Source organism: Abramis brama, assembly GCF_963993115.1.
Source record: "Abramis brama genome assembly, chromosome: 13".
Classification (NCBI taxonomy): Eukaryota; Metazoa; Chordata; class Actinopteri; order Cypriniformes; family Leuciscidae; genus Abramis; species Abramis brama.
In genome coordinates this window covers 11,717,206-11,743,594 of record NC_139975.1, presented here as the reverse complement: position 1 = coordinate 11,743,594, position 26,389 = coordinate 11,717,206, and the positions used below count along the sequence as shown (strand labels likewise).

Here is a 26,389-nt window from a genome sequence, read left to right as displayed (position 1 = left end):
CAAATCAGCCTATTCAGAATTATTTCTAAAGAATCATGTGACACTGAAGACTGCATTTATCTCAAAATAGTACAACATTTATCAAAAAAATTCACTCTTGATGAGCTTTTTTTTAAACAAAAAATCTTACAGACCACAAACTTTTGAGCAGTAATGTATCTAGGTGGTGCGCAGAGTTGCTGCTTATGAACAGTGTTCAGACTGTTCAAATCAGCTTATAGTCTATGTAGGCAGTAGACTGCACGCAACTCACTAGGTTTTGGAGCGGAGCTCTAGAATGGTTTGTATTGTTCCAGATTCCAAGTTTTGTTGGAAGTTCCAGATGTGGCACACCATGGCACATGGTCTTCCTTTCATTGTCAGACAAAAAACTGTAAGTTTGGGTTAACTTAAACATTTGTCATGCTGGTTTGTTTAGTCCCTGGTTTGTGGTCTTGCATTCTTTTAACATGAGCAAAAATTAACAGGGGAAAAAAAATATTTCAGAAACTTGGTTGGATTTGCTGCTTTGAGACATGCAAAAAGCCTCTCTTACAACCAAATTGCTGTGCTTGCTGTCATTATCCTGCTGGGCTCTTGAGAGCTTGATTGACAGCTCTTCAGCAGGCACCAGCAGGGCTGACGGACAAGTAGCATTTCTGAGGTAATTACAAGAGCCTCATTCAGACAGAGCAGCAGGCTTAGAGAAAGACTGCAGGCCTAAGAGGAGGCAGTCTCACTGGTGCCATCAATATAAAACACCCAACTGGTTCTTTCGATTCTTCTGTCACTCTGCAATTCAATTGGCCTTCTTTATTGTCTTACCCGCATTTTCTCAGGTTTTCTGGAGATTCTTGGGGTTTTATACTACTGTTCAAAAGTTTGCGGCTAGTATTTTCAGCAGCTATTACTCCACGTTTCAGTTTTACATTATCCTTTTGAAATAATTCTAATATGCTGATTTGGTGTTCTTATTAGTGTTGAAAACGGTTGTTCTGCTTAATATTTTTGTGGAAAACGTGATACTTTTTTCAGGATTCTTTGAATAGAAAGTTCAAAAGAACAGCTTTTATTTGAAAATGTTTTGTAACATTATAAATGGATGGAGAGCTTTTGATTGGTAGTGGTACATAAAAAATTGCACAATGTATAGACCTTATGTAGCCCCGCCCCTTTTCAGCGCTGCGCTCATTGTGTTCTGTCTTCCGGTTTGTATTTCCACAGCATGAAGGTGAGATCTTGTGGATTTATCAATGAACAGCTTAAAAATCTTCCCCATCTACTGACATTTGTTATGACATCCGCTTCAAACATTACAATGCCCATGATAACTTTCGTTAGCTCTACAAGTAAATCTACTTCACCAGCTAATTACTCAACAGCGATGCCATAGAAATATACAGAGCTACTGGAAAAACGGAAGTTCAAACACAAAAAGTGTAAAGATTAGTGTGCTCTTGTTTCTTTGGTGCTTATTGTTATTATTGTGGTAATGACACCAACTGGGTAATAACTAGATACTAACCCTGAACCTACCCCTAAACCCTAACCATGGTTCGAATTATGTGGGAGCCAGTGGGAGCTGAGCTCCCATAGAGAGAGGATGAGCTCCCATGAAAGCAGTAAAATCATACACCTGTGGGGGTCTCTAAAAATCATCAGCACCATTATTTTAAATTACAAATAAAGCACTTTTTCCTTCAGACTACTGTAGCATGACTTAAAAGATAGGACAAGATGCCAAACACATGGATCTCGCGGGATCTCGGATCGTCATCACACTACGGTACATCCTTATGCTTAAATCAAGTGATAAAAGTGCCGCTGCGATCATTGGCGCGGATACTGTGTTTGTTTGTGGCTCGCGCACAGTCTTCACTCGGGCGCGCTTCAATCCGTTGTGGAGACTCTCTATTCGTTCCAGTAAAATTACAAAACAAAATGCACACAAACGTGTCTCTGCCTGATATAGAACCACTTATAAACATAATCAGATTTGATGAAAAAAAACAAAAAACTTATATGAGTGCGGATTCGAACCTAGAACCTTTGACGCGTTTGGCAAATGTTCTACCACTGGACCACTTAAGTACACGGTCGAATCTGTCGGATCTATCTATTTACTCACGTGAAAATTCTTACAACTAACAGCATATATTAGACCTCATTAAACGACAAATTAAACCAAATGTACTATTTAAATTGAATTGTGTTACCAACGCTTTTTTATTAAATTTGTATTATATTTACAAATTTTTATATTTTTATATTACATTATTAAGCTACCGCGCCTGCTCATAGGCTACTTTTTTTCTTCTTTTTTTAAAGAGACCCCCACAAAGATGAAATCATAATTCGAACCCTGACCCTAACTTAACCCATGTAGTTACCTTACACTACTCAGTATTTTTGTGGGAGAGTACACTTTAAGTATATTGAAAGTGCAACCTTTTATTTTAAGATGACGTATTTACACGTTACTACATGTACTTACTATAGTAATAAATGTAAATTATGCATAATTACAAGTAACTAACCATAAACGTAACTCTATACTAAGCACTATATTCTATACTAAGTAGTTAATTAATATTACTCAGTAATAATGTAACTATGTCACCTTATTTAAAGTGCAACCTAATTTTTTGGAAATATTTATTTGATTTTGTTGTCTTTTATAATATCCCTTTTCATATTTTTCTTGCACAGTATAAATTGTGTTTTTCTGCTTGAAAATATGTAGCTGCCTTTTATATTTTATGAAGCTTTGTTTTGAATAATTGGGAGTTTATGGTTTCTAGCCTGATGGGATACCAGCTAGTGGGGACCTGTGTGAGATACCAGGCTATCTTGAATAAGCATCCCACTGAAAAAATTAGCTAATACCAGTTTAAAGTGGTCAAGCTGGGATTTTTACAATGCAGTAGCTTGTTTATTGCTGGTCTAAGGTCTGCCAGATTCGCACCAGCTAGACCAGCTGCCATGCTTGAGAGCACATCTAAGCTAGTTTTAGCTGGATTTTCAAGTAGAGACATGGTAAAGGAGTTGTTGGAGGGGCTGTCTTTCTCTTATTCTCTTTTCCTTCGGGTCCTTCCCGCCCAACCTTGTACAGGGGACAGGGGTGGAATCACTGATTTAAAAATTCCCTGAAAAATACGGCAAGAGCCCCTCTGGACGAGTCTCATGGGGACACACAATCTCGCTCTCTCACACACACACACGCACACACACATCTCGCTTTTTTCAGATTGTGCAGCGGAGGGTAGAGGGCAGTCACACCTCCACGCCAAACCACTCTGAATGAACCAGAGGAGGAGAAGAAAGAGAGAGCCCTCCACACTATGTCCTCGCTCCGTAATGAGCAAATCAATGAATCTGTCTCATTGAAGGAAGCTGGAGAGAGGGGCACTCACAGGACCCAGAGGACCAGGCCAAAACGCTCTCTCATATGCATGTACTGCTGCTCATGAATAGAGGCTTTATTTTGACTTAGCACAACAATATCCTGCAGCCCGTAGCCCCTCAATGAAGCAGACTCTCATTAATTCAGCTCTCTGACCCACCTGTTTGACTACCAGCATGCTGTTGGCCACAACTATGTGGTGTTTCGTGTGGCCTTTGATCAAATTGTGTATGTGAGGGATTTCTCAAGTCCAGAATTTGCTTGTGAGGACGAAAACAACATAATGTGTGATGTGACATTGGTAATTTATTCATGTTGCTGTGTGCGAAAGGTTTTCCGAAGCAGCAAATCTCTTTTAAAAACAATATCACGGTAGAATGCACCTGATGGAAAGGAAAATGGGAGTTGGAACGGGTGGGCGTGGGCTTGGGTGGGGGGGGTCGCATCGGGGGAGTGCGGCCAATCCTCCTCTCTTCCTCTCTCTCTTTCTCTGCGATGTGTCCTGAGGGGAGGGGTGACAGACATTTGTTTTGGGAACATTTTCATGCTTTGGCTCGCTCTATGAAATGAGGGGCTGGTGTATGTGCTGTGTGTGTGCGAGGACCGGCGGGGGCTGCAGTCGGATGGGGTCCTGTCAAAACCCCCCAAAATTTGTAGCAATTCACGCTTTCATAATGGAGTTAAATGAAGCGAGGAAATGTCCGCCTGGCCGTGGCACTGCGCAGTAATCCTGGGGTCTGCTCAACAGTCGAGCCTCTCACACACACATCCACACAGAGATTTTCACAATGAATGTGATCCAAAGTACAGCAGAAAGCAAAAGTTGAACGGTGCTGCTCAAGATCTGGGCTTTGACTCGAGTACTCATCACTACTTTGTATTCGTGAAAGAATCCTAAAAAATAATCATGTTTAGTTTCCACAAAAATATAAAGCAGCACAACTGTTTTCAACTTTTTTTTAGCATCAAATCAGTATATTCACATATATATATATATATATATATATATATATATATATATATATATATATATATATATATATATATATATGATTTCTGAAGGATCATGCGACATTGAAGACTGGAGTAACGATGCTGAAAATTCAGCTTTGCCATTACAGAAATTAGTTACCTTTTAAATATATTAAAATTATGTACTAATTTTGAATTGTAATAATATTTCACAATACTTGTACTCTATTTTTGATCAATTAAATACCGCTTTGGGAAGCATAAGAGACTTGAAATTTGTATTATGAAACATAAAAAAAAATGTACTGACCCCAAACTTGAACAGTATTGTAAAATGGTGATTAAATGAAATAATTAAACATTTTGGAGAACTGTCTTATTAAAATTTTATATCCAATGACCCTTTGTTCTGCCATATCTGATTTGTCTTCATTTTTCCATTCTGAAACTGGATTTTTGATTATGACTGCTTTGTCTTTATAACAGCTGCTGTGTGATATTATCACATTCTCCAGTTTCTAGATGACTATGACAGAGTTATGTGCCAGACTAGTTAAACTGATAGAGGTATTAAGTGATGAACTCCATCTCCATGGCATATGGTTTAAATATACATTTTTCTCTCTTCTCCTTTTCATTTGTGGTCTTCTTCCTGGTCCACCCTTAAACCCAATAACTCGCGTCTTTCCTTTTTTTAAAATTGTTAAATCTATCTAGTTCTTTTGCACTGTTTTTTGTTGCATCTGTGATCAGTTGTTTCTGCTATGAGACACTGGGGGTTGATCAGGTGGGAAAGCTGTTACGAGCTGTTCTGATCCCCTCTGGCTGAAGTCATGGGATCTGTTGAAGTCTCTCTCTCTTTCTTACCACCGGCGCTAACGCCCAGGGCTGTCCTCTGAGTAATGATGTGTTAAGTCCGGGTTGTGGCTTCGCATGACAAGATAGTGGAGCTTCTCTATGTTTAGATATTTTGAAAACCGTAGCAGTATGTTTGCTATAGCAGGAGCTTAACTGTTTTTACATGCATCATCTCACAGCTGTTCTTATTGATAGTAGACTATTCATCTTTTTATCAAAATATACTGTAATATTTGTTATTCCATTTATTTATTTAAATATTTTTCAAAAAAGTTATTTTAAAACAAATGATTGAATATATTTTTTATGTATATTTTTTATTTATTTTATTGGTCTATATTTGGTTGTTTTTGTTTCTTTGCTTGCTTGCTTGCTTGCTTACTAATTTAAAAGTATTTAAAAAATACAAAAAAATATTATATTATAAAAATGTACAACAGTATTGTTTTCAATAGTGGTCTCTGACTTTTGGTCCCCACTGTATATATGAAAAAGTGACCCAAAACTGGCTTATTTATCCTGCAAGACTGATCTTGGAACAAACCATTTGCAGTGATCCAGTGTATGAGACTGTAGAAAGGACTGATGGGGTCAGTTCACTGCCGGTTTCATGAGAGATCGCTCTCTCTTGGGTAATTTCGAGCACAGAGAGGCCCCACAGAAAACAACAGCCATCGATCAACCTAAATTAAAATCGGCTCGGAGCCAGAGTTAAGCGCACACAAAGTGGGGAATATATGATTAATGATGGTATATATTTACCTTTTAGTCACACATTTATGTAGTAATGATTATCATATGGTCTGTCATTGCCCTTTTAATATGTTACCATTTCCTTTAGGACGACCTGGGAAGCATATAGTTACTTTTTTTATTTTTTTTGGTCAGTGCATTTCATACATGTACTAAAAGAGTGGTTTTGTTTCCTGTTTTTGAATGTTTTTTTTCTCAATTGTATTTGTATTTATATATTTATAAATATAAATTAAATATTATTGTTTATTATTATTAAATATACTTTTTTTTAATAACATTTTTGTGTAATTTTCTTCTTTTTTCTGTTATAATGCGTTTTACCTAAGAGTAAAACTGTGAATCCTGTTTTAAATATTGACATGGGTCATTTACCATCGTGTTATATTTTTGTCTTTCAGATCTGGTTTGCGTTTGTGAACGGCTTCTCCGGTCAGATTCTCTTTGAGCGCTGGTGCATCGGCCTGTACAACGTGGTAAGAGTCCGTGCATGTGTTTGCGTTCACACATCTGTGTGTGTGTGATTTACTCTCCCCTCTTCATTACTGTGAGAGGGAATGTGTTAAAACGCCTCCCCCGTCTCGCTCAGGCAAGAAACTCATTAGCCGCGGCACCCCAGACGGCTCCTTTACTGCGGCCCGTGTCAGCGCCATCCTGAAAAATCTCCCTCTTATTTATGACCGCTTGTCAAGTCCATATTCCCTCCGTGCGCAGAACTATGTCCTGAATGTGCTGCAACAACAGACTCTCATGCCCGAAAGAACTGCGTTAAACAGGTCAGCGGTGGATGATAAAGGAGCAGGTTGAATCCAGCCACATTTAAATACACACACATGGCCGTTTGGGTGGAGTCCGATGAACTGGGCTGCCTCAGGGTTTAGTGATAGGAATTGATGCTGTTAATTAACATGTTTTCAACAGGATGGGAAGTTATTCCGGGAAAAAAAAAAACGCTTCGGGTGGAGTACATTTTTCCATCTTGCATAAACAATTGAAGATACGCAGCAGGAAAAAGGACTTAGCCACCCGACTCGCTGATTGTCCCGAGAAATTATTTCTTTACGCCTGAACAAAGAACAAAATTTGAACACGGCTTCCCATCAGACCCATGTAATGGATCATTGCCGTTGTGAGGCCCGTAACAACTCGGCCCGGTGCATTCTCTCTTTATCTGAGAGAGGAGGAATTCCATCACGTCAGAGGGGGTCTGTTGGATGCAACAGGCCGAAACCACCCCTGAATGGAGAAGCCCAGCAGACCATGTCAACCACAGCCAGGCAGCTCCAGCTGGGCCAATGAGAGACACTTACAGCTGACCCCGCAGCCCTCTCTGGACCATAATACCACCCCTCTCGCTTTCAACAGCTGCTGCATGCAGAAACGTTAGAGCACCGCAGATAAATTAAAGCATCCAGGAGATCTGCTAACAGGCTGCAGGCACAGTGGCAGATGTTCGTTCAGAATCATTTTTGCACATGGAGCGGGGAGCGCAAATATGATAAATGCCAGAAAGTGACATGCTCATTGAGCTGCACCGAGCAAGCAAACGAAAAAGACAGACAAGGGAAAATGTCTGGTGCTCAGGCTGGGAAATCGTCCTTTTTGACTGCTATGAATTTTTAGGTGTTTATTTTTGGGGAGGAATTTATTTATTCATTATTTTATTTATTCACATATTTATTTGGTTTTCATTTATTCATTCATGTGATTTTCTTTCATTTGTCCATTCGGTTTTCTTTCATTCGTTCATTCATTTATTTAGTTTTCATGCATTCCTTCAGTTTTCTTTCATTAGTTCATTCGGTATTCTTTCATTCATTCGTTAGGTTTTCGGTTTTCATTCATTCATTCATTGACAACTTTTAGACTAATATTCTAGGATATCATCTCGGGGGAAAAAACAGTAGTCTGAAACTACTAATGAATTACTGTTTTACATTTTTCTAACTGAGTACAATTTATTTTCATTATAAATTATCTTATTTGCATGATTAAACATTCTGTTTAATTTGTTTAGTTTCCAGATTTGTAATGTGATTTTTTTGGACCTCATCATATTTCTTTTAAATTCTTAAATTTTCTGTTATTGTGTATTTATTAGATTTTTACGGCTTTGCCTCCTCTGACTCTTGGCATCTTCGAGCGCTCCTGCAGGAAAGAGAACATGCTCAAATACCCTGAACTCTACAAAACCTCCCAGAATGCAATGGGCTTTAACACCAAGGTAAATACACAAGCGAAAAAGCATGCCCTGTAAATCTAAGTTTAGCTGAAAACATAAAGCATGAGGAAATCTAAATAAATGTTTAGTAAGCTAGTGATTTTGTGAATTTTCATTGATGATGATGATGACCCTGTAGACAGGTCATGCTGTGTAGTACACTTTGCTGACCTGTGTTTGGTGAATAGTTTGGCACCCAGGCTAAAATCACCACTGAACAAACAGATCCTGTTACAACTTTCCACACCGTAAAAAAGCAGGTCAACAGCAGGACCATGTTGGTTTATGCATCCATTAAACACTCCCTCTCTGTCAGCCTTTCTGCTTATCTGAGATGTCTTTCAGTGTTCATCTCCCTTTTTAGATGGTCATAAACTCTTTCAAGCCAGTACGAATGTGAAGCTTTATCCACAGTATTTAATATGTTTGCATATGAGGATACTCCTGATTTAGTCTTTCAAAATTATGATCTCCGACTCTATAATGTGTGAAATGTGAATGTATATGAGAATAGAAGAGTCAAAGTTTTATCACATTGCTACTTTTTATGAACATTTACTGGATCTGTAAAGCATTATTTGTATTAATAATGTCTTTAATGACAGTTATAATCAAGTATTTAAGACATTCACCCATTTTAGATGTTATGATGCTACTGTAGATGTTTCCTAGTAAGATTATAATAGATGTTCTTTGTGCAAATCCTTCAGCATTCTTCCTCACTTTCAGATGCCTTAAGTCTATATAGGACAAGTATATTTCCATCCTCTCTAGGTGTCTGTGACTGCCGGCTTTGCGTCTCTCTGTGTTAATAAAGCTGTCTGGTCTTCAGCCCGGCGTGTCTGCGCTGGTGTCACCTCACAGCCCTTCTCCACAGGCGTGGAGACCCATTTACCACCACACTGACACGGATTACACACAACACAGCCCCTGGGGTCAGGAGGGAGAGAGAGCAAGAGACAGATTTACTGGCCATTTGTAACACAAACACCATAATTCTTACTTTAATTGTTCAATGGGAAAAAGCTTTAATTTGAAAGACTATAATATACAATAAAAGTAAGCCTGGAAATAGTCAAATAAAGTAGAATCATCAGTAACAGAACAAAAAAAGTTAATTGTATATATTATATAATTGAATATATCATAATAAACTACTTTATTTTCTCTATAATGGAATAATGAGGACAAAGAGATGTGCCTGGAAAAAAGAAGCAAAGACAGAGTTAGTGGTCATTTAGAGGACAGTAATGGAATCAAAGCTTCTTTTGTTTTTTTTTGTTTTTAATGATAAAAAATTAAGTTTCTATGTAGAGCAATACGTGCATGATCTCAATTATGGCTGCTACAAAAACTCTCTTCTTTCCTATTTATATATTTAAGTAAAAATCTGATACAAATAGAAGTGTTCATATAGACTTTATTGGAGACATTAGACAGAGACATGTGCAACTTCCCTGTTTCAGATTTCTACGTCATCTGTGTACAGAACAGACACTTTATTTGTTAGTTAAGGCTACGTTCACATTGTCAGTTTTTGGGAATGACAACCACATTTACTTGCTGGTGTGAGTCTAGAAATGTCCCGTTCACACAGCAACTTACGATAGCATTTCAGATACTGTCTGTATGAACATAAATGCTCTGTGAACGTAGCCCAAGTCTCTGTGGAAGCAGAGAGAGAAGATCATGTATTAGTTTGGGGAGGAACAAAGGGTGTGAAATATTTAGGTTTTTACCCATAGTGTCCCTTTTTACTTTTAATTACTAAAGTCTCCCTAATAACGGCAAAGCCCCTCGTACACCCCAGGATGGCTGTTATTGCACTCATTCAACGCACTGCATTCGCCATCCCTCCCTCCTTCTGCCTCTTTCTCTCTTTCATTCTGTCCCCGTCTGGCTTTATTTGTAGCCCAACATAGTTGGAGAAGGCTTATTAGGGCGTCTGGCAATAGTTGGCGTAAAATAAAGTTTATCCTTTCATGCTAGTTTAAGCAATTAAGCTGTCACACAGAACGCAATGCTTTGCTTCAGGCAGGACAGACGGCCATTCACACCTACATTCTTAGGAACCTGCTTAGAAACGGAGGAGTTTGGGGCCTCCCTGTGACAAATGATTATGAACATTTATTGATTTCATTAGCATTCATTGCAGGACTGTGTGTGTAATGTACTGGGCGAGGGAGAACAGGTTGTTCCCCATGGTATTTGGACCATGTTTTGTTTTGGATGGTTTGCTTGGGCATTGCTATGTGGTTGCTAAGGTGTTCTAAGTGTTTTTTAGTAAGACATGGTTGCTTGAATGTTCTGGATGGTTGCTAGGTCAAAAGACCCCCCCGATATTCTCAAGTCCCAATTTTAATGTAAAGGTGTGGCCACACCATTTAAATTAAATGTGGCCACGCAGCTTTTGCAACAAATTGTTCATGAGAATTCGGCCGTGTTGATAGAAAGACGCTTTGTTTGTGCTTCATACATCACAACTCCGTTGACCTTTTTTACCTGAAAATTTTGCTAATGAATTTTGCTCCACATTAGCGCTCCACAATTTTTTTATGTGTGTGTGCGCATTGATGTTTATTGCCTAATGTGAAAATCTAAAGCCCAATCACTGGATTAATGTTTATATAGTGCGGGACAGGTGACGGAAATTTTGAATACCTAAGCATGATGGATTTTAACAAACCCCGAAACTTAAGTATGACCTTGGCAAACACCACTAATTCCAAAGAATAGGAGGGGTGTGCCACAGTGCCCTTCTGTGGGTGTAGGATGAGCCCGACTGTCTGAGGGCCAGAGCCCTGAGCTTTGTTTTGCTTTGCCGATACCGGAGGTGAGAGGGTCAGGGCATGGAGGCCAAGAGGTCGTACGGGGCCTCTGTGAAACAACACAGAACAAGACAATCTCAGGGTATTTCTTTTTTTTTCTCACTCTCTCCATTTTCTTTCATTTCTCTTCATCCCATCCCCCTCAAGAGATTTCATGGCCGCCACGCACTGTTAGCTTTGGAAAAACTTGTGATGGTGTTAGCGCAAAAAGAAACTGAATGTTAACTTACAGATTTTGAAATTCAGTATTTTTAGTCAGTACTTTTCTGCTAGGCTTAGGGTTACCACCTAGTGACACTGAAGTAATAGCTGCTGGAAAATGCATCTTTGCCATCACATGAATTATTATATTTCACAACGTTACTTTTTTTCTTACTGTATTTTTCATCAAATAAATGAAGTCTTGGTGAGCACAAGAGATTTACAGATCCCAAACTTTTGAATGAAGTGTGTGAGATATTTGATTTGTTTGAGTAACTTGTTAACGTTCCCATTTGTCCTCAGGATTGTTTATTTAACATTTGTTGCAAAATACATATTCTATTAAATGTTACTTCTCCTTTACAGTGATTTTAAAATTATAGTTCATCACTTAAAAATAAATAAATAAATAAATAATTACAGACTTTCCTCACATAAAACAATTATATGAGTTTTTTAAAAGTCCTTGTTCATAGAAATAATACAGTGTTGGAGGGACATAGTGTAGAAGTTGACACAGTTTCACTTTATTTTGATGGTCCCTTTAACTCATTCTGTTGACTATAAGTAATGTTGCACCTACATGTCTACTAACTTTAATTAGAGTATTAGTAGATTGTAGGGTTAGAATAAGTTGACGTACTTGCAAGTTACTTATAGTCAGTAGATTGTCTGTTAGTGGACCATCACAATAAAGAGTTATAAGATATTAAGCAGACAGTTAACTAATACTCTAATGAGAGTTAGTTGACATGTAGTTGCAAAGTTACTTATAGTCAACAGAATGTTTAAAAGGGACCATAAAAATAAAGTGATACCGTTAACAATTTTTTTTATAACTATTCCTTTTTAGCAACTGAATCATTTTTATTTGAATTAAAAATAGCCAGTTAAAAGGATTAATTCATTCATAAATTGGACTTCACTGCCATGCAAATTTGGTTCATTACAATAAATAAAAAAATTGATATGGAGAAATTTTGTTTAGTGAATCAATTTTAAAATGAAATTGACCTTTTAATACCGCTGACTTTCTCTCAGAACAAATATTATGCTGTTTTGCTTATAAATATGGGAATAATCTGTTGTGTCTCTGGGCAGTGAACAGTCTCCGTCTTTTCAGAGGTGAAAAGAGCAACGCTGGGGGGAAAAAATACGGGGTTTGGAAACTAGACCTGTGACGTGCCTGATTTCATTTCACGGCTGTTTCATGCTACATCGCCCATTAGTGTTTTGATTGGCCATGTCTTTGCATAATGTAAATTCAAAACAAGGCGGTTTTGGAGGAGGATATTTGTTTAAATGGCACATCCAAAGTCCACACGCCCATGTATACAGACGCGGACACTCAAAGACTTCATGTCGTACCTGTGTAAGCGATAGTTTTCCATGCTCCCAAATAACCATGCACTGTAGCGACACACTCATACATCTTAATTTCTTAAACTTGTCTGTGTTTGTACTAAAAGTATCCATGAAGGATCTGGGTTTTTTTCGTAACTCACAAAGGAACGATTGGGGAAATTCGATGAGGCAACTAACTGCTGGGAAAAAGAAGGGATGGCGGAAAAACACCCCTTACTGACATCTCTCATATAGTTGGCGTGCCTTCCTCTCCCTCTTTCTTGGTCTCTCCACACTCACAGGATATACAAAGTGTCTGTCAGCGGGGTAGCCATTGAGTAGGGAGGCCTGACAAACCTTCCACTTAGCCTAGCGCTGAGAGTGCACAAAGGCCCAGGGTCAGGGGTCACCGACAGGGTTAGGGTGGCCATCGTCTTTCTCATGCCTCTCTTTTTTTCCCTCCTCCACTCTGCTGCAGGTCTTCTGGGCTCATTGTCTGAACGGCCTGTTTCACTCAGTCATTCTCTTCTGGTTCCCCCTCAAGGCCTTCCAGCATGGTAAGCACACACACACTCACACTACTTTTAGTTTTCTTTTTTCTTTTTTTTAGGTCAGTGGGTGTCATAGTGAAAGACTGGCCTACTCTCGCTTCAGCTTAATTACTTCTCATTGGCCACCATGAATATTTCAAGATCATTCGCTCCTATACACACACACACATATACACTCTTTCTCCATATCCACATACTCACTTAGTAATAGTTCATGCAAAAGTGAAAGTTCTGTCATCATTTACTTGTCATTGCTATCCTGTCTGAAATTCTTCCCTAAAAGCCAAAAGCAGCGGTTTAAAAAAATATTCTGATTATTAATATACTGTAATGAAAAGGAATGAGGGATGGGGCTGTTAAGCTTCAAAAAAAGGATGCTTGTTAAACTTGAGAACTAGATCAGTCTGGATTGAGAACAAATCATTCAAAGGTTTCGTGAAAGTGATCCGCTGATTCATTTAAAGATTCAACTCAACAGAATGACTCACAAATCTCTATTCCTCTTCCGAATGTGCAAAAGAGAGCTAGGACAGATGTTGTGATTTTTAGTCAATTACTTATATTTCAGGTCTTTAAATTCACCCAAATCTATCATACACTTTCAAAGACTTGGATTATAGCTTTCAAGTCATATGGACTACATATATGGTGTTTTTTGTCATTTCAAAGCTTGACAGTAAATAATGAGATCATTTTCATTCTTTTCTTTTCTTTTCTTTTTTTTTATAATTTAATAAATTGCTCTATGGTCTTTACATGTCTTGTAAGTGTAAGCATGTATAAATGAGTGTGTCAAGTATGTGAACCGAGTGTGTGTGTGTCAGCACAAATATCTGGCTGACTTCAGGACCACACAGTCAGAATCAGACCTGCTCTTTAAACAAAGCACAGGAGACTCTCTCTGACTGACAGACTGTCAGCACCACACACACACACACACACACACACACACCCCTTCCTGATCCACATGTGGTGTCCGTTGTGTTTCGCTGTGCCAGAGTGCTGATGGTTTTGGATCATCCGCTCTCACTTACAATCAAAGAATGACTAATGCTCCTGCAATGAACCACACTGGCATGTGTGCACTTTTGTGTATGAGTTTCCCAGATTTCAAGCAACTTTTACTATTTAATCTGAGATGTTTGCTGAAGCAGTTAGCACGAGCCAAAAACTATCATCCTAAAAACTCTAGAAAACCAAGGTTCTCTACGGTCAATTAATCCTCAATGATTTGGGGAAATCCTCGAAAACCTCTGTATACGGCTGTCGTCAGCTCCTTTAACACCCGCCATTACCTTTTATTCACATGACCATTGGAGCACAGGTGTGTCATGTGAGAAGGATGAGTTCGTTACAAGCTTGTTGGTACAGATTAAACTTGCATAAAAGCTTTTTTGGCCTTTTGCCACTGAGTATGGGAAATAGAGAGAAAGAGGTGGAAATGGGAAATATTGCATAACCCACATCAGCATCACAGCTCCACTAGACCATGGATCTGACCCTAGATGGGCATAAAAGTTTTGAAGAGAATTAAAAAAAAATCTACATTTAAATTCTAACCAATATTAAAGTAAAAACACACCATCAACAGCATTTCTGGCATAATATTTTTGATTTAATACTTTTTGGTTCATTTTTGGGTGGTTTCTTTTAATGTAAACTGTCTTTTTCTGGTATTCTTGTCTTTAAACGTGAGCGTTAGAGCCCTCTTGAGCTCAACATCTTAATGGAGTATTATCTAGCACCGTCCCACTGACCTGTGTATGTACGTATGTGTGTTAGCATGTGATCCTTCACTCTAAAAGCTTTCTTGTTGATTCTCCTTACAGATACCGTCTTTGGAAACGGAAAGACACCAGACTATCTCCTCTTAGGCAACATGGTTTATACAGTAAGTGCATTTGGGCCCTCAGATCCTCACAAAGCACCTCTGTCTCCTGCCCGTCGCCTGACACTTTGTCCCGGTTGTCCTGCTGTGAAATGTTCCTTCTGTGCTGAGTCTGGCTGCACTGAGGATTTTCACTCCCTTTTTGCCAACTTTTTATGCACACTGTTTGGAAGTTCCTGTCAACCGACTGTCTCTCATTACGTCTTAGGTCTTTATAATCTAATCTGTTTCTGTGTGTATGCAAACTCAGATAAGAACCTGTCTCTCTCTCTCTCTCTCTCTCTCTCAGTTTGTTGTGATCACGGTGTGTCTGAAGGCTGGGCTGGAGACGTCGTCCTGGACCATGGTGAGCGTTTGGATGACTCTTTCCATCCCTCTCTCTCTTTTCTGTCCCATTTCACTGTGTCCTCCCATTTCCTTTCACTTCATTGTCCATCTATCAGTAGAAACACACTCCTCCACCCCTTCTCACTCCTCTCACTCACCCTTTTCTTCTGCCACTGATGTCATGGAAAAGTTCAGAGAATTCAAGGATGATGTCATGTTGCATCCCTAATAATTATAATGCAGTGCTGAAATTGTATTACTATTAGATATTGTATTACTATTATTACAGTGCTTGCAAGGCAAAAACTCAGCATAAAATGTAATCAAAAGCAATGATGTCATCGTAATGCAGTATTTGCATGCTTTTTCATGCATCTTTTTTAACCAAATGTAGTTGCATTTACAATCTGACCACGTGCATGTAAAAAATGTGCACAATTCAAATGCGAAAAGGTCTTTTTCACTGCACTGTATTTTGCAAGTGTAATTTTCACAAAATCACATGATGTTTGTGTGGTTTTGGAACATTCACATGTGGTACCAATGTTTCACATGTGCAAATTTCAAGCCTCAAATGCTTGATGATCGTGTGATTAAACAAAAACACATGGGTGTAACATGCTCCCATATGTGCATACTTGTGATTTAGCATGTGTTCATGTAAAATTCATGTGTGTTAAAGGTTTTTGTTATGTATGTTACTCGTCTAAAATTATAATGCATCACTCAGATGAGGTTTTGTACTGTCTGAGTGTCAGGCATTATCATCAGCAGAATGACGTCTCTCCTCAAATCACTGTGTTTTCTCTAATCTTTTCTGACTTATAGTTCAGCCACATTGCCATCTGGGGCAGCATTGGATTGTGGGTAGTCTTCTTTGGCATCTACTCCTCCCTGTGGCCTTTGATTCCTCTTGCCCCGGATATGTCAGGAGAGGTAAGACCGTACAGTACAGTACAAGCAACAACAAAAACTCTACAAACCTACTCTTAAAAATTCCTCTAAGAAAGAATGCTGATAAAATGTATAAAGGTTTCCCCAAAAAATGACTTATCACTACTCTGTTTTCAAAATTGATAAAAATAATTTTTTCTTGAGGACCAAATCAGCATATTAGAAGGATTGTGTGACACTGTAGACTGGAGTAATGATGCTGAAAATTCATCTTTGCCATCACAGGAATAAATTACATATTAACAAATATTCTAATATATAATAAATAGTTTTAATTTAATATATTAATACTGTAACAATATTTTACAATATTTTTACTGTGGTTTTGCTCAAATAAATGCAGCCTTAAAAAAAAAAGACTTCAAACTTTTGAACGGAAGTGGATGTTTATTAATGTCCCCTTTTTATGTTCGCGCTTTCCTCTCTCAGTAATAAAGCATTCTAAAGCATTAGAAAAGCATCTGATACGGTAGGCTACTCCAGTAGTCACGTCACGCTTATTTATATATCTATTTATACAATAGATAGCTTAAAATCAGAAGTACAACTTCATTTTCTACTGTAAAGCAGCTCTCCAGTGTGTTCATGTTTTCACTCACGGACGTCTGACCTTGACCGACTGAACAGGCCAAACGAACTAAAAGATTTTCACGTGAAAGAATGCGGAGCTTCCACGCACACCGACCTATTATGTAATCGTCATGGACCAATGGTAGTACAAAGGTGTTTAGCAGCCGGAGCAAACATTTCCGGAAATTTCGCTTTGCCAAGCTGTTTCGAACTCCTAAAACTAACTCCAAACGAACTTCGTTTCAGCCTGATTTTGTTTGAAATTACGTCACATCAGTTCATTCTTCGATTTCACTTGAAGTACAGTACTGTGCAAAAGTCTTAGGCATGTTAATATCCCCCCCACCCAAAAAAATGGTTTTAAGTCAGTTATATTTATATTTTGCTGTAGTGTGTCAGTAGGAAATATCAGTTTACATTTCCAAACATTCTTTTTGCCATTAATTGTAATAATCCAGTGAGATTTGTGTATGCACAAGGAGTCTGACAACAGCCGGTATGATCTGATCTCACCATCATCGAGTCCGTCTGTGATTACATGAAGAAACAGAAAAAACTGAGACAGACTAAATCCAGAAGAACTGCGGGAACGTCTCCAAGATGCTTGAAGAAACCTTGTATTTATTAAGAAATAACCTGGGTATTAACATGCCTAAGACTTTTGCACAGTACTGTATGTCAGGGCCTTTAGTAAGTTTTAGCTAATTTTTGGGATGCATTTACAGCATATTTGTCAAAAAAAATACTGCAAGTTAAGAAACAGACACACATTTTAACATTTCCTGCTAATCTCAATAATAACAAATAAATCTGTATTGATGTTTTGTATTGCTTTTAAGTATTATAGTAAATTAATTATAATTTGACTAAGTAATTTGGATGTAGTTATTTGTTTATTTTATGAACAACTTTTTTAATGTATTTTATTACCCCCCCCACACACACACACACACACACACACACAAACACACACACCTTTTTAATTATTTTTAATTAAAAAATTTTTTTTTTATAAATATAGCTAAGCTAAAAAAAACACACACACAGCCCATCCTCACCCCTGGGGTTCTTGGATGTGTCAGGTGATTTAAAACACGCACAGACCACCCTCTCTCTGGCCTGGGGCTCTACACTATCTGTGTCATAATCTGAGCATTAAGAGTTTGTGTGTGTTCATTAGGGTGAGCAGGGGGCTGGAAACTCTACACCTCCGTCAGGCCTCGGGGCACCACAGGTCTCGGCTCTTTTCTCACCTCATAATCTCCTAATGGGGTCTAATAAGCCCTATTTGTGTCACCTGTCCTCACAGAGCACTATGAAAACATCAACATCTGCTTGTGCGAGAAAAGAGTCCTGGATTCCAGACAGAACACTTATGTTTTTATAATAGTTTTGTATGTTTTTTGTTTATAATAGTTTTGTATGTTTTTTGTTATTTATACACAATCTGGACACTCTGTTCGCACACGTTGTTGCCGTTGTCTACATACTCTCAAAAGCAAAAGTTTATTATCCCAGCATCTGGCTTTGTGAAACAGTAGCCTCTCCCTCTCACATGTGTCCTGCACACCCGTCCTGAATAGCCAGTCAAGTGGGCTCTTTTATCAGCTCTTTTCCTCTACATGTAGGGTAGTAGAGTAGATCAGACCCCAGAGGCTCAGGGTAACTCAATGCCGAGGGGAACCATAGCAACAGCACTACACCAGAGCACGGGGGACACCTGAGAGAGGGCGCACCTGAACACACCTGAACTCTGGGCCACCTCACAGCCATCTCTGACTGCTGCCACAGCTCCCCGAAGGGCTGAAGAGAAAGACTAAGAAATAGAAAAATGAATAAACAACATGCCACACTGTTAAACCTATTTAGCTGAATTGTCACGCTAAAATATCTCACATCATTATTTGGACTTGTACCAAGGTATTGTTTTGAAGTGCCTTGGAGTACCATAAAAATACCATAGTATATGAATCAAGTATTATTGTATAGTTTCGTTCAAAGATTTGGCGCCAAAGGGATTTTTTTAAATGTTCTTGAAAGAAATTTCTTATGCTCACCAAAAGTATTACAAAAGTATTCAAAAGTAAATACATTTTTACAGTTTAACATACCTGTTTTCTATTTGAATTTTATTTTTATCCATACAGTAATTTATTACTGTGATGCAAAGCTGATTTTTCAGCATCATTACTCCAGTCTTCAGTGTCACATGATCCTTCAGAAATCAATATAATATGCTAATTTTGTGCTCAAGAAACATTTATTTTTATTATTATCAGTGTAGAAAATAGTTATGCTGTTAAATATTTTTGTGGAAACTGATTTAAAAAAATCTGGATTCTTTGATGAATAAAAAGTTGAAATTTTTTTTTTTACCGTTATAAATGTGTATACTGTCACTTTGATTATCTGAATACATCCTTGCTGAATTAATGTATTTTATTTATTTTACCAGTACCATCAGAGTACCATTGTAGTTCTTTTTTGGATAGGAAACTGACTTCCTTGGGACAATTAAATATAGAAACTCATTTTAATTTGGCTGGCTAAAACTGTAAATCATTGTTAAATGTATTTATTTTTAGTAAAATTGTATTGTCAAATGGTTTGGAGTACTGAGAAATGCAAAGTATGCATATTTAAGTAGCGCTTACTCGAGCAATTAACAATTTTTTTAAAAACGACTACTATTTAGTTTTAGGACCTGCATTGTCTAAATGTGGATCACATGATTGCATACTAAAAAAAATTTTTTGCATCCCAGTGTAGTTGTGTCATAGCTTTTTATTGTAACCTGAACTGCTACATTTCTTTTATTTGTAGTTTCCCAAAAATGTGTCAATAAAGTTAACCTGGGGTTTGTAATGTTATTAGAGAATCAAACCACAGACCTTCGAGATGGTCTGAACTGCTCTGAAACTTCTTAAATGAACCACGTGCCGCCCAGAGACCGAGACAAACCATGAAAGTGTGGGACATGTTTTTTGCACCGTTCATGACATCATTGGCAGCATCTCATGTGTCCGGGCTCAGTCTGTAGTCGGTTTAGTAAAATCGAGTTGCTGTACATCCTCAAATAATGAAAGTAATAATATACTTGTGATCTAATACTCTTCAGACAGTCTTATCACACCATGTCCCACTCAAGTCAACTTAAGATACTGTGCTCGACATCAAGAGCCTACCGATTAACCGACTATCACCTCCCTGCCATTACAAAGCTCTCCTCATTTCACACACCTGTTAAAAACACACACGTTCAGCCAGCCATGTCATGAATGCACTTCTGAACAGACACGCATAACATCCTGCGTCCAAAGGCGTGTAGGGTTTAGATAACACTCGAAAAAAAGTCACAGCGGATAAAAAAGCCCTACAACGATGCATAAAAAATCTTTAGATGTCAGAGACGCGATGTAACTGTGAGATGTAGCTGCATTGAAGGTGTTCTGTGCTGCATTCCTCTCCTTTCTTCCATTGAATGCAGCAGACAGGTCTGTTTTATTCAAGTGCACCTGGTATCTGTGTGAGACAGGCCATTCATCTTGTTCCACTCTCTTTGATGTACGAGATTTCACCTTTAGAGCCTCACTCTCCCTATCAGCAGATAAAACTACTGCTGCTCTTGTTACACTGCTTACTGGAAACTGTGTGTATGTGTGTGTGAGCCCATCTGCTCTTTTTCAAACTTTTTAACCTGGTTAACCCTATGTTGTGGGGACCAAATGTCCAGTAGTTTTTGACCTTGTGGGGAAATGTTTTGCTCCCAATGAGTAAAACAACTTATAAATCATACAGAATTATGTTGTTTTTTTAAATGAAAAAATCAGAAAGTTTTCTGTGATGGGTAGGTTTAGGGTCAGGGGATAGAATATACAGGTTGTACAGTAAAAAAATCATTGTCTATGGAAAATCCCCGTAAAACATGGAAACCCAACGTGTGTGTGTGTGTGTGTGTGTGCTGTGAATAAATAGTTTTCCCCCAACCAAGTGACTAATTTTCTACACACTCTGAGCGCATGCCAATGTTCGTTTATTTGAGTTCTTTGTATTTTCAGATTTTTTTTCCCCTAAATTTCCCGGATATTAGGGCGTGTTTTCCATACTGGACTCTCAAAGACCTTGTGATGTAAATACTTCCATCCCTTATGCTTTGAGATGACAGCAGCCAAGAATTGGTGTATTTGCAAGCCCTATTGGAATTAGATATCTCTTTCTTGCTTTTCTTCTCCCTTTTTCTCTTTTTCTCTCTCTCTCTTTCAAATACCACAAACATTTAGATGGGAATCCAGCCGTGTATTTCACCATCTGGTCCATTGGGACTTTGCTCTACACATTCAAAACCACAAACCGTCCAGAGGAACATTGATAGAACATTTGCAATTCGGTTGTTTATATACACAAGTTGACATTAGACTTTTTGACTGACTTGGCTTATATTAAAAGCATTTTTGAATTAATTGCAAGTGGAATATTTAGTTTTGGGGAGAAAAGGCAAAAACATTATGTATTCTTCTTGCACATGACTTTGTGTGTGTGAACGTGGATAAAGTCGGCTTGGCTCAGGCGTTAGTATTAGTCCCTAAAGCCAAAGGGCCAGGCTGAGGGTGAATGACCATGTCTGAATTGTTCTCATCTCATATTTACCATCACAATGGGTGGTATTAACATTCTTGGGCCAACATTATCACTGGCAGGCATGAGCAGCCAAACTCTGCTGTTTCACAGCACCACTGATTAGTGCACCCAGGCATAGTTAATCCATCCCGTCAATCACCAGAGGAAGTCACCACGTGGGACTGAATGATAAACAGCCAGATTCAGTTCCCCTGTTTTAAGCGCTAATAGAATCTGTCAACGTTTGCTTTCAGGTTTTGAAAGACCTGATTGAAGATTTTAAATGGTCTGTTAGTGTGTACTTCTGACAGAGCAATTGAATGAAGGTTTGTGTACATGTCAACTTATTTACAGTGTGTGCTTATGAGTTTGTTTTTGTCTGATTCCCATTTAGCATCAGTTTTTGTCCAAGTTGCATTCACAATATGGCCAAATCCAACAGGTTAACATGATCATCTAATCCCATTCAGTGGTACCTTTGGCTGTAGTCAAAACCCTTCAAATAGCACACATGCATCTTTGGAGAACACATTCAGTGCTTTGATTGCTTTTGGCAAATGATGGGAGCCTGTGTGTGTGTGTGTGTGTGTGTGTGTGTGTGTGTGTGTGTGTGTGTGTGTGTGTGTGTGTGTGTGTGTGTGTGTGTGTGTGTGTGTGTGTGTGTGTGTGTGTGTGTGTGTGTGTGTGTGTGTGTGCATATTTTTGCACAATTGAGCATTTGCATACTATTTTACATGCATATTGTTTTTAAGGCTAAAGAGGGGAGTCCTGCTGGAATAAACTTAAGCTTAAGTTTTTAACTGTGTTTTGAAGAACTGGATTTGTTGCTGGTCCTAGATGGTTTACCAGCTTGGACCAGCTAAAAACAAAGTCCTTTTTTTTTTTTAACATGGTGGCTTGCTAATGGCCAGATAGAAAGTAGATGTAACACAGCTACCAGCTTAAACTGGGTTTTTCCAACAGCGAAGTTGCATGATGTGTGCATGTTTGTTTGAGAATGTGTCCGGCAGACACAGTGGGAGTCAATGTCCTGTCAAAATAGTCGATGCGGATACCCTTGACTGCCAGTCGAGACCAGGCCACTGCGGTTTATTATTCTGCCCTAAAAATACACCTACGGCCTGCACGCTCCCAAAGCCTGCTGGATTTTTTGTATTTGTTCCAGAATTTATTCTATTTGTTCCATAGAAATTGTTGAAAAAAACATACTGCATGAAAATGTTTTAAAGTTCACTTTATCATTTTAAATTGTACAGTATAATGATTCCATTTGTTGATTTTTAAGAGTATTTATAACACACACAACTTAACAGGAAAACATGGTAACACTTTACAATAAGGTTCATTAGTTACCTACATTAGTTAAAATTAACTAATAATGAACTGCACTTATACAGCATTTGTTCATCTTTGTTAATGTTAATTTCAACATTTACTAATACTTTATTAAAATCTTGTTAACATTAGGTAATGCAATGTGAACTAACATGAACAAACAATGAACAGCTTTATTTTGATTAACTAACATTAACAAAGATTAACAAAGATTAAATTAAACAGTAGTAAATGTATTGCTCATTGTTAGTTCATGTTAGTTAATACATTTACTAATGTTTAATAAAGGAACCTTATTGTAAAGTGTTACCGAAAACATTAATGAAGTTTGACCTTTTACTTATAGTTAATAATTCCCACTGTTGGTTTTGTTCATACTTAATGTCTTTGAGCCCTTCAGATCTTGTCTGTTTGTTCGATGCATTGGCCTCCAATGAAAATGATTAAACTGCCATTATCAAAGAGAAAATTACATGTTACCTCTGGGACTGTTGGATTTCAGGACGACATGAATATCTTTTCACCCGTGTACAATTTTCTCTAATTCCTCTTGGCAACACAGAACACTTGTTTCATTCAGGGTCAAAGATGACATTAGTAGGGTGGAGGAAGCCATTTTGATTTCCAGTCATTTGAGATTTCCTGCCTCCCTGATGTTTTGTTAGACATCAAAGTCTATTTTCCTGTAATAGTGAGTAGATTAGCTAATTTGGGAACACCTGAAACTTTGGTAGATTGCTGCAGGCAGGTGTGCCTCTCGGCTTTGTGCTGGGGCCTTTACTGGTTTAGATTACAGGAAGATGATTTGTCCTGGAGCGCCGAGTTTAGACAAGTGGCGCAACCACGTATGTAGAATATCATTGCAAGGGGGTGGATCAGTGCTCTTTGACATTTAATGACAGGTATTTTCAACACAGCTGGGCCAAAGCAAACAGGATAAGCGCAAACGACTGCATCTCACACTCCACTAGCCTACGCCAGAATATCCCTGTCTTGTGAATCAGACCCTGTGGAACCACAGAGAACGCCTTCTCTCTCTCTCTCTCTCTCTCTCTCTCTCTCTCTCTCTCTCTCTCTCTCTCTCTCTCTCTCTCTCTCTCTCTCTCTCTCCCCCCCCCCCCTCTCCCTCTCCCTCTCTCTCTCTCCCCGCTCCCTCACTGGCTTTCACACTGTTCAGTTCGGATGTTTCTGTTAAGATGTTTTACAATGTAAAGACACACTGTCCTCAAACTGTTTTAATTATTGGAGAGATTGATGTCTTTGAAGACCTTAATATCATTACCTCACTGATTGTCTCGGTATCACCCAGCCTAAGACTGATAAATCTCTTCGCTGCTTGTTTATTTAATTCATGGGTATATTTTGGCAGATGAGTGTTCTGATACTGCCTTGCTTTGGCTCTCGTTTAGGATTCATTTGTTTTGGTTGTGGAAATTTTTGAGATAACGAGTTTATTCTGTTCCAATTTGGAATTTTCTGGAAATTTATCCTGCTCCAGCTATGAACTGATTCAAGTAATGAAGACTTATGTGTCTGAGTTTTGCACTTAGTACCATGCAGTGCTTTCTAAGACTTATGATGGTAACATCCGGTAATCTTGAATAATGTGATAACAGATAGTGCTGTCTGTGTTCATCCATCCATTTTTTTTCTTTAATATGACACAAATAATGGCCTGCAAAAAATTTCCTAACCACTTATTCTCATCCCAGGTTAAAATAGTTTAGCAGAAACATTAGGCACTTTGAACTATTTGTGTTGGTATCTATGCAGTGATTTCAGTGTATTTCTTTAGATTTACTTTCATATGTGTTTCATATTGTCACACACACATAGGGGAGAATGAAGTAAGATGTCTTTTTTTTTTTTTTTTATACTAAAATGCTTAATTATATATAGGATCTCTGCTATCAGCTTAAATTTGAAAGAAAGCTTATATAACGTATGGTTATATATGAAATGATATAATACTATAAATATGCTTTGAAAAAAAATTCTTCAGGATTCTTTGAACAGCTATGTTTGAGATATAAATCTTTTGTAAAATTATACATTTCTTTACTTTCACTTTTGATCAATTTTAAAAAGTTATTGCTGAATAAAAGTATTAATTTCTTTTAAAAAAAATTGTACTGACCCCAAACTGTTTGATTCTTATATCGGTTTACGTTGACATGCAATTTTTTTTTCTGTCAGTCACACACAGCTGTGTATGATGAGCCCTTTTTAAAAATATGGTGACATCTTACTCCACTGCCTCCCATGTATCATATGAAGCAAAGGCATTCTGACAGGTCAGGTCATCATTTGGGAGCAGGGTTTTAGAAAGGTGATCTGGGTAGTACCATTAGCAGTTAACAGTTGAGATCAGTACTCTAGCTGACTGCCATTCTCATCTGCCTCCCATTCCTCCTTTCTTGTCTGTCTGGCTTCCCATCTGTCACATATACATTTTTGAAGTGTACCAGGATGACTTCACATTCCAACACTCCTTAGCTAGGTTATATCTAATAAGTTTTGGTCAGATTGGTGGTTGAAAGCTGAGCTCTTAGTACTGATGTTGTGAGAGTCCAGCTAAACAGTTGTAAGTTTAGAAATCAGTCACAGATTCTGTCTGTTGGTGCTCTTTCTCATGTGTCTGTCTGTGTGTGTGCGTGTTTTCCAGGCGGACATGATGTTCAGTTCAGGAGTGTTCTGGATGGGTCTGATCTTTATTCCCATCACCTCTCTGGTGTTTGATGTGGCCTACAAAGTGTGAGTTGAGTTTCTTCAGTGCCAGCCATGCAACCCTTAACATCCTAAATGGTCACCAGAGGTTGTTATTAAGAAGACCAGCATTTTTTTCTCATGTATAAAATGTTAAAAGCATTGATGGATTATTTAAAATGCTTACTATTCATGCTTAGTATCAACTGGCAGGCTGCAAGTCTTTTCTCATAAGGGTTGCAAACAGTTGACAAAAATGAGTGCAATTACTAAAATGAAATGGTAAACTAGAAGAAATTGTTGGCTCCAAATTAATAAAAAAATCCTTTTGCTTCATGTGCATAGAGCCAAAAAAGCCATTGCAAACAAACAAAAAAAATTGCTATCTGCACACTGAATTCAGTCCAGACTTAAAAAAAAAAAAAAGTCTAGCAATTTTTGCATTTTGCAATTAAAAGCTAGCCAAGCACAAGTAGACATTCTTAAAAATATATATTTTTTTGCTTTTAGGTCAAATGGGGGATGTTTGGTGATAGTCTGACGCTAAATGCATTCTTACCCCTTAGCTCATACCACTAAACATTATTGCAAAATGTTTCTATCATTTTAATGGATAAAAACAACTTTTTGTGTCAATTTTTCCTCAGTATGAAAAGGTTGTGCTTTAAGACCCTGGTTGATGAGGTGCAGGAGTTGGAGGCGCTGTCCAAAGATCCAGGAGCTGTGGTGCATGGGAAGAGGTGAGGGCCATTCCTCGTGAATTCATAATAAAACAGAACAAGCAAAAACAGCGGTTTAGCAGGGATCACCTCCAAGTGTAAACGATCCTACTGGCTGCTCTCCCGGCTCCGGTCTCATTCTGTCTCAACCTCTCACTGGAGA

The 26,389-nt window shown here is 38.2% G+C and overlaps 1 protein-coding gene across 3 annotated transcripts in view; it reads left to right on the top strand.

Moving 5' to 3' along the window:
* Nucleotides 1-26,389, top strand: part of atp8a1 (ATPase phospholipid transporting 8A1) — a 131,655-nt gene that overhangs the window by 99,374 nt on the left and 5,892 nt on the right. For all 3 annotated transcript variants that reach the window (XM_084133612.1, XM_084133611.1, XM_084133610.1), the window contains 8 exons: nt 6,367-6,441; nt 8,067-8,189; nt 13,038-13,116; nt 14,940-15,001; nt 15,288-15,344; nt 16,154-16,261; nt 25,467-25,555; nt 26,155-26,247. In XM_084133612.1, coding sequence (XP_083989738.1) covers nt 6,367-6,441; nt 8,067-8,189; nt 13,038-13,116; nt 14,940-15,001; nt 15,288-15,344; nt 16,154-16,261; nt 25,467-25,555; nt 26,155-26,247 — 686 coding nt within the window. The remainder of the gene's footprint in view (nt 1-6,366; nt 6,442-8,066; nt 8,190-13,037; nt 13,117-14,939; nt 15,002-15,287; nt 15,345-16,153; nt 16,262-25,466; nt 25,556-26,154; nt 26,248-26,389) is intronic.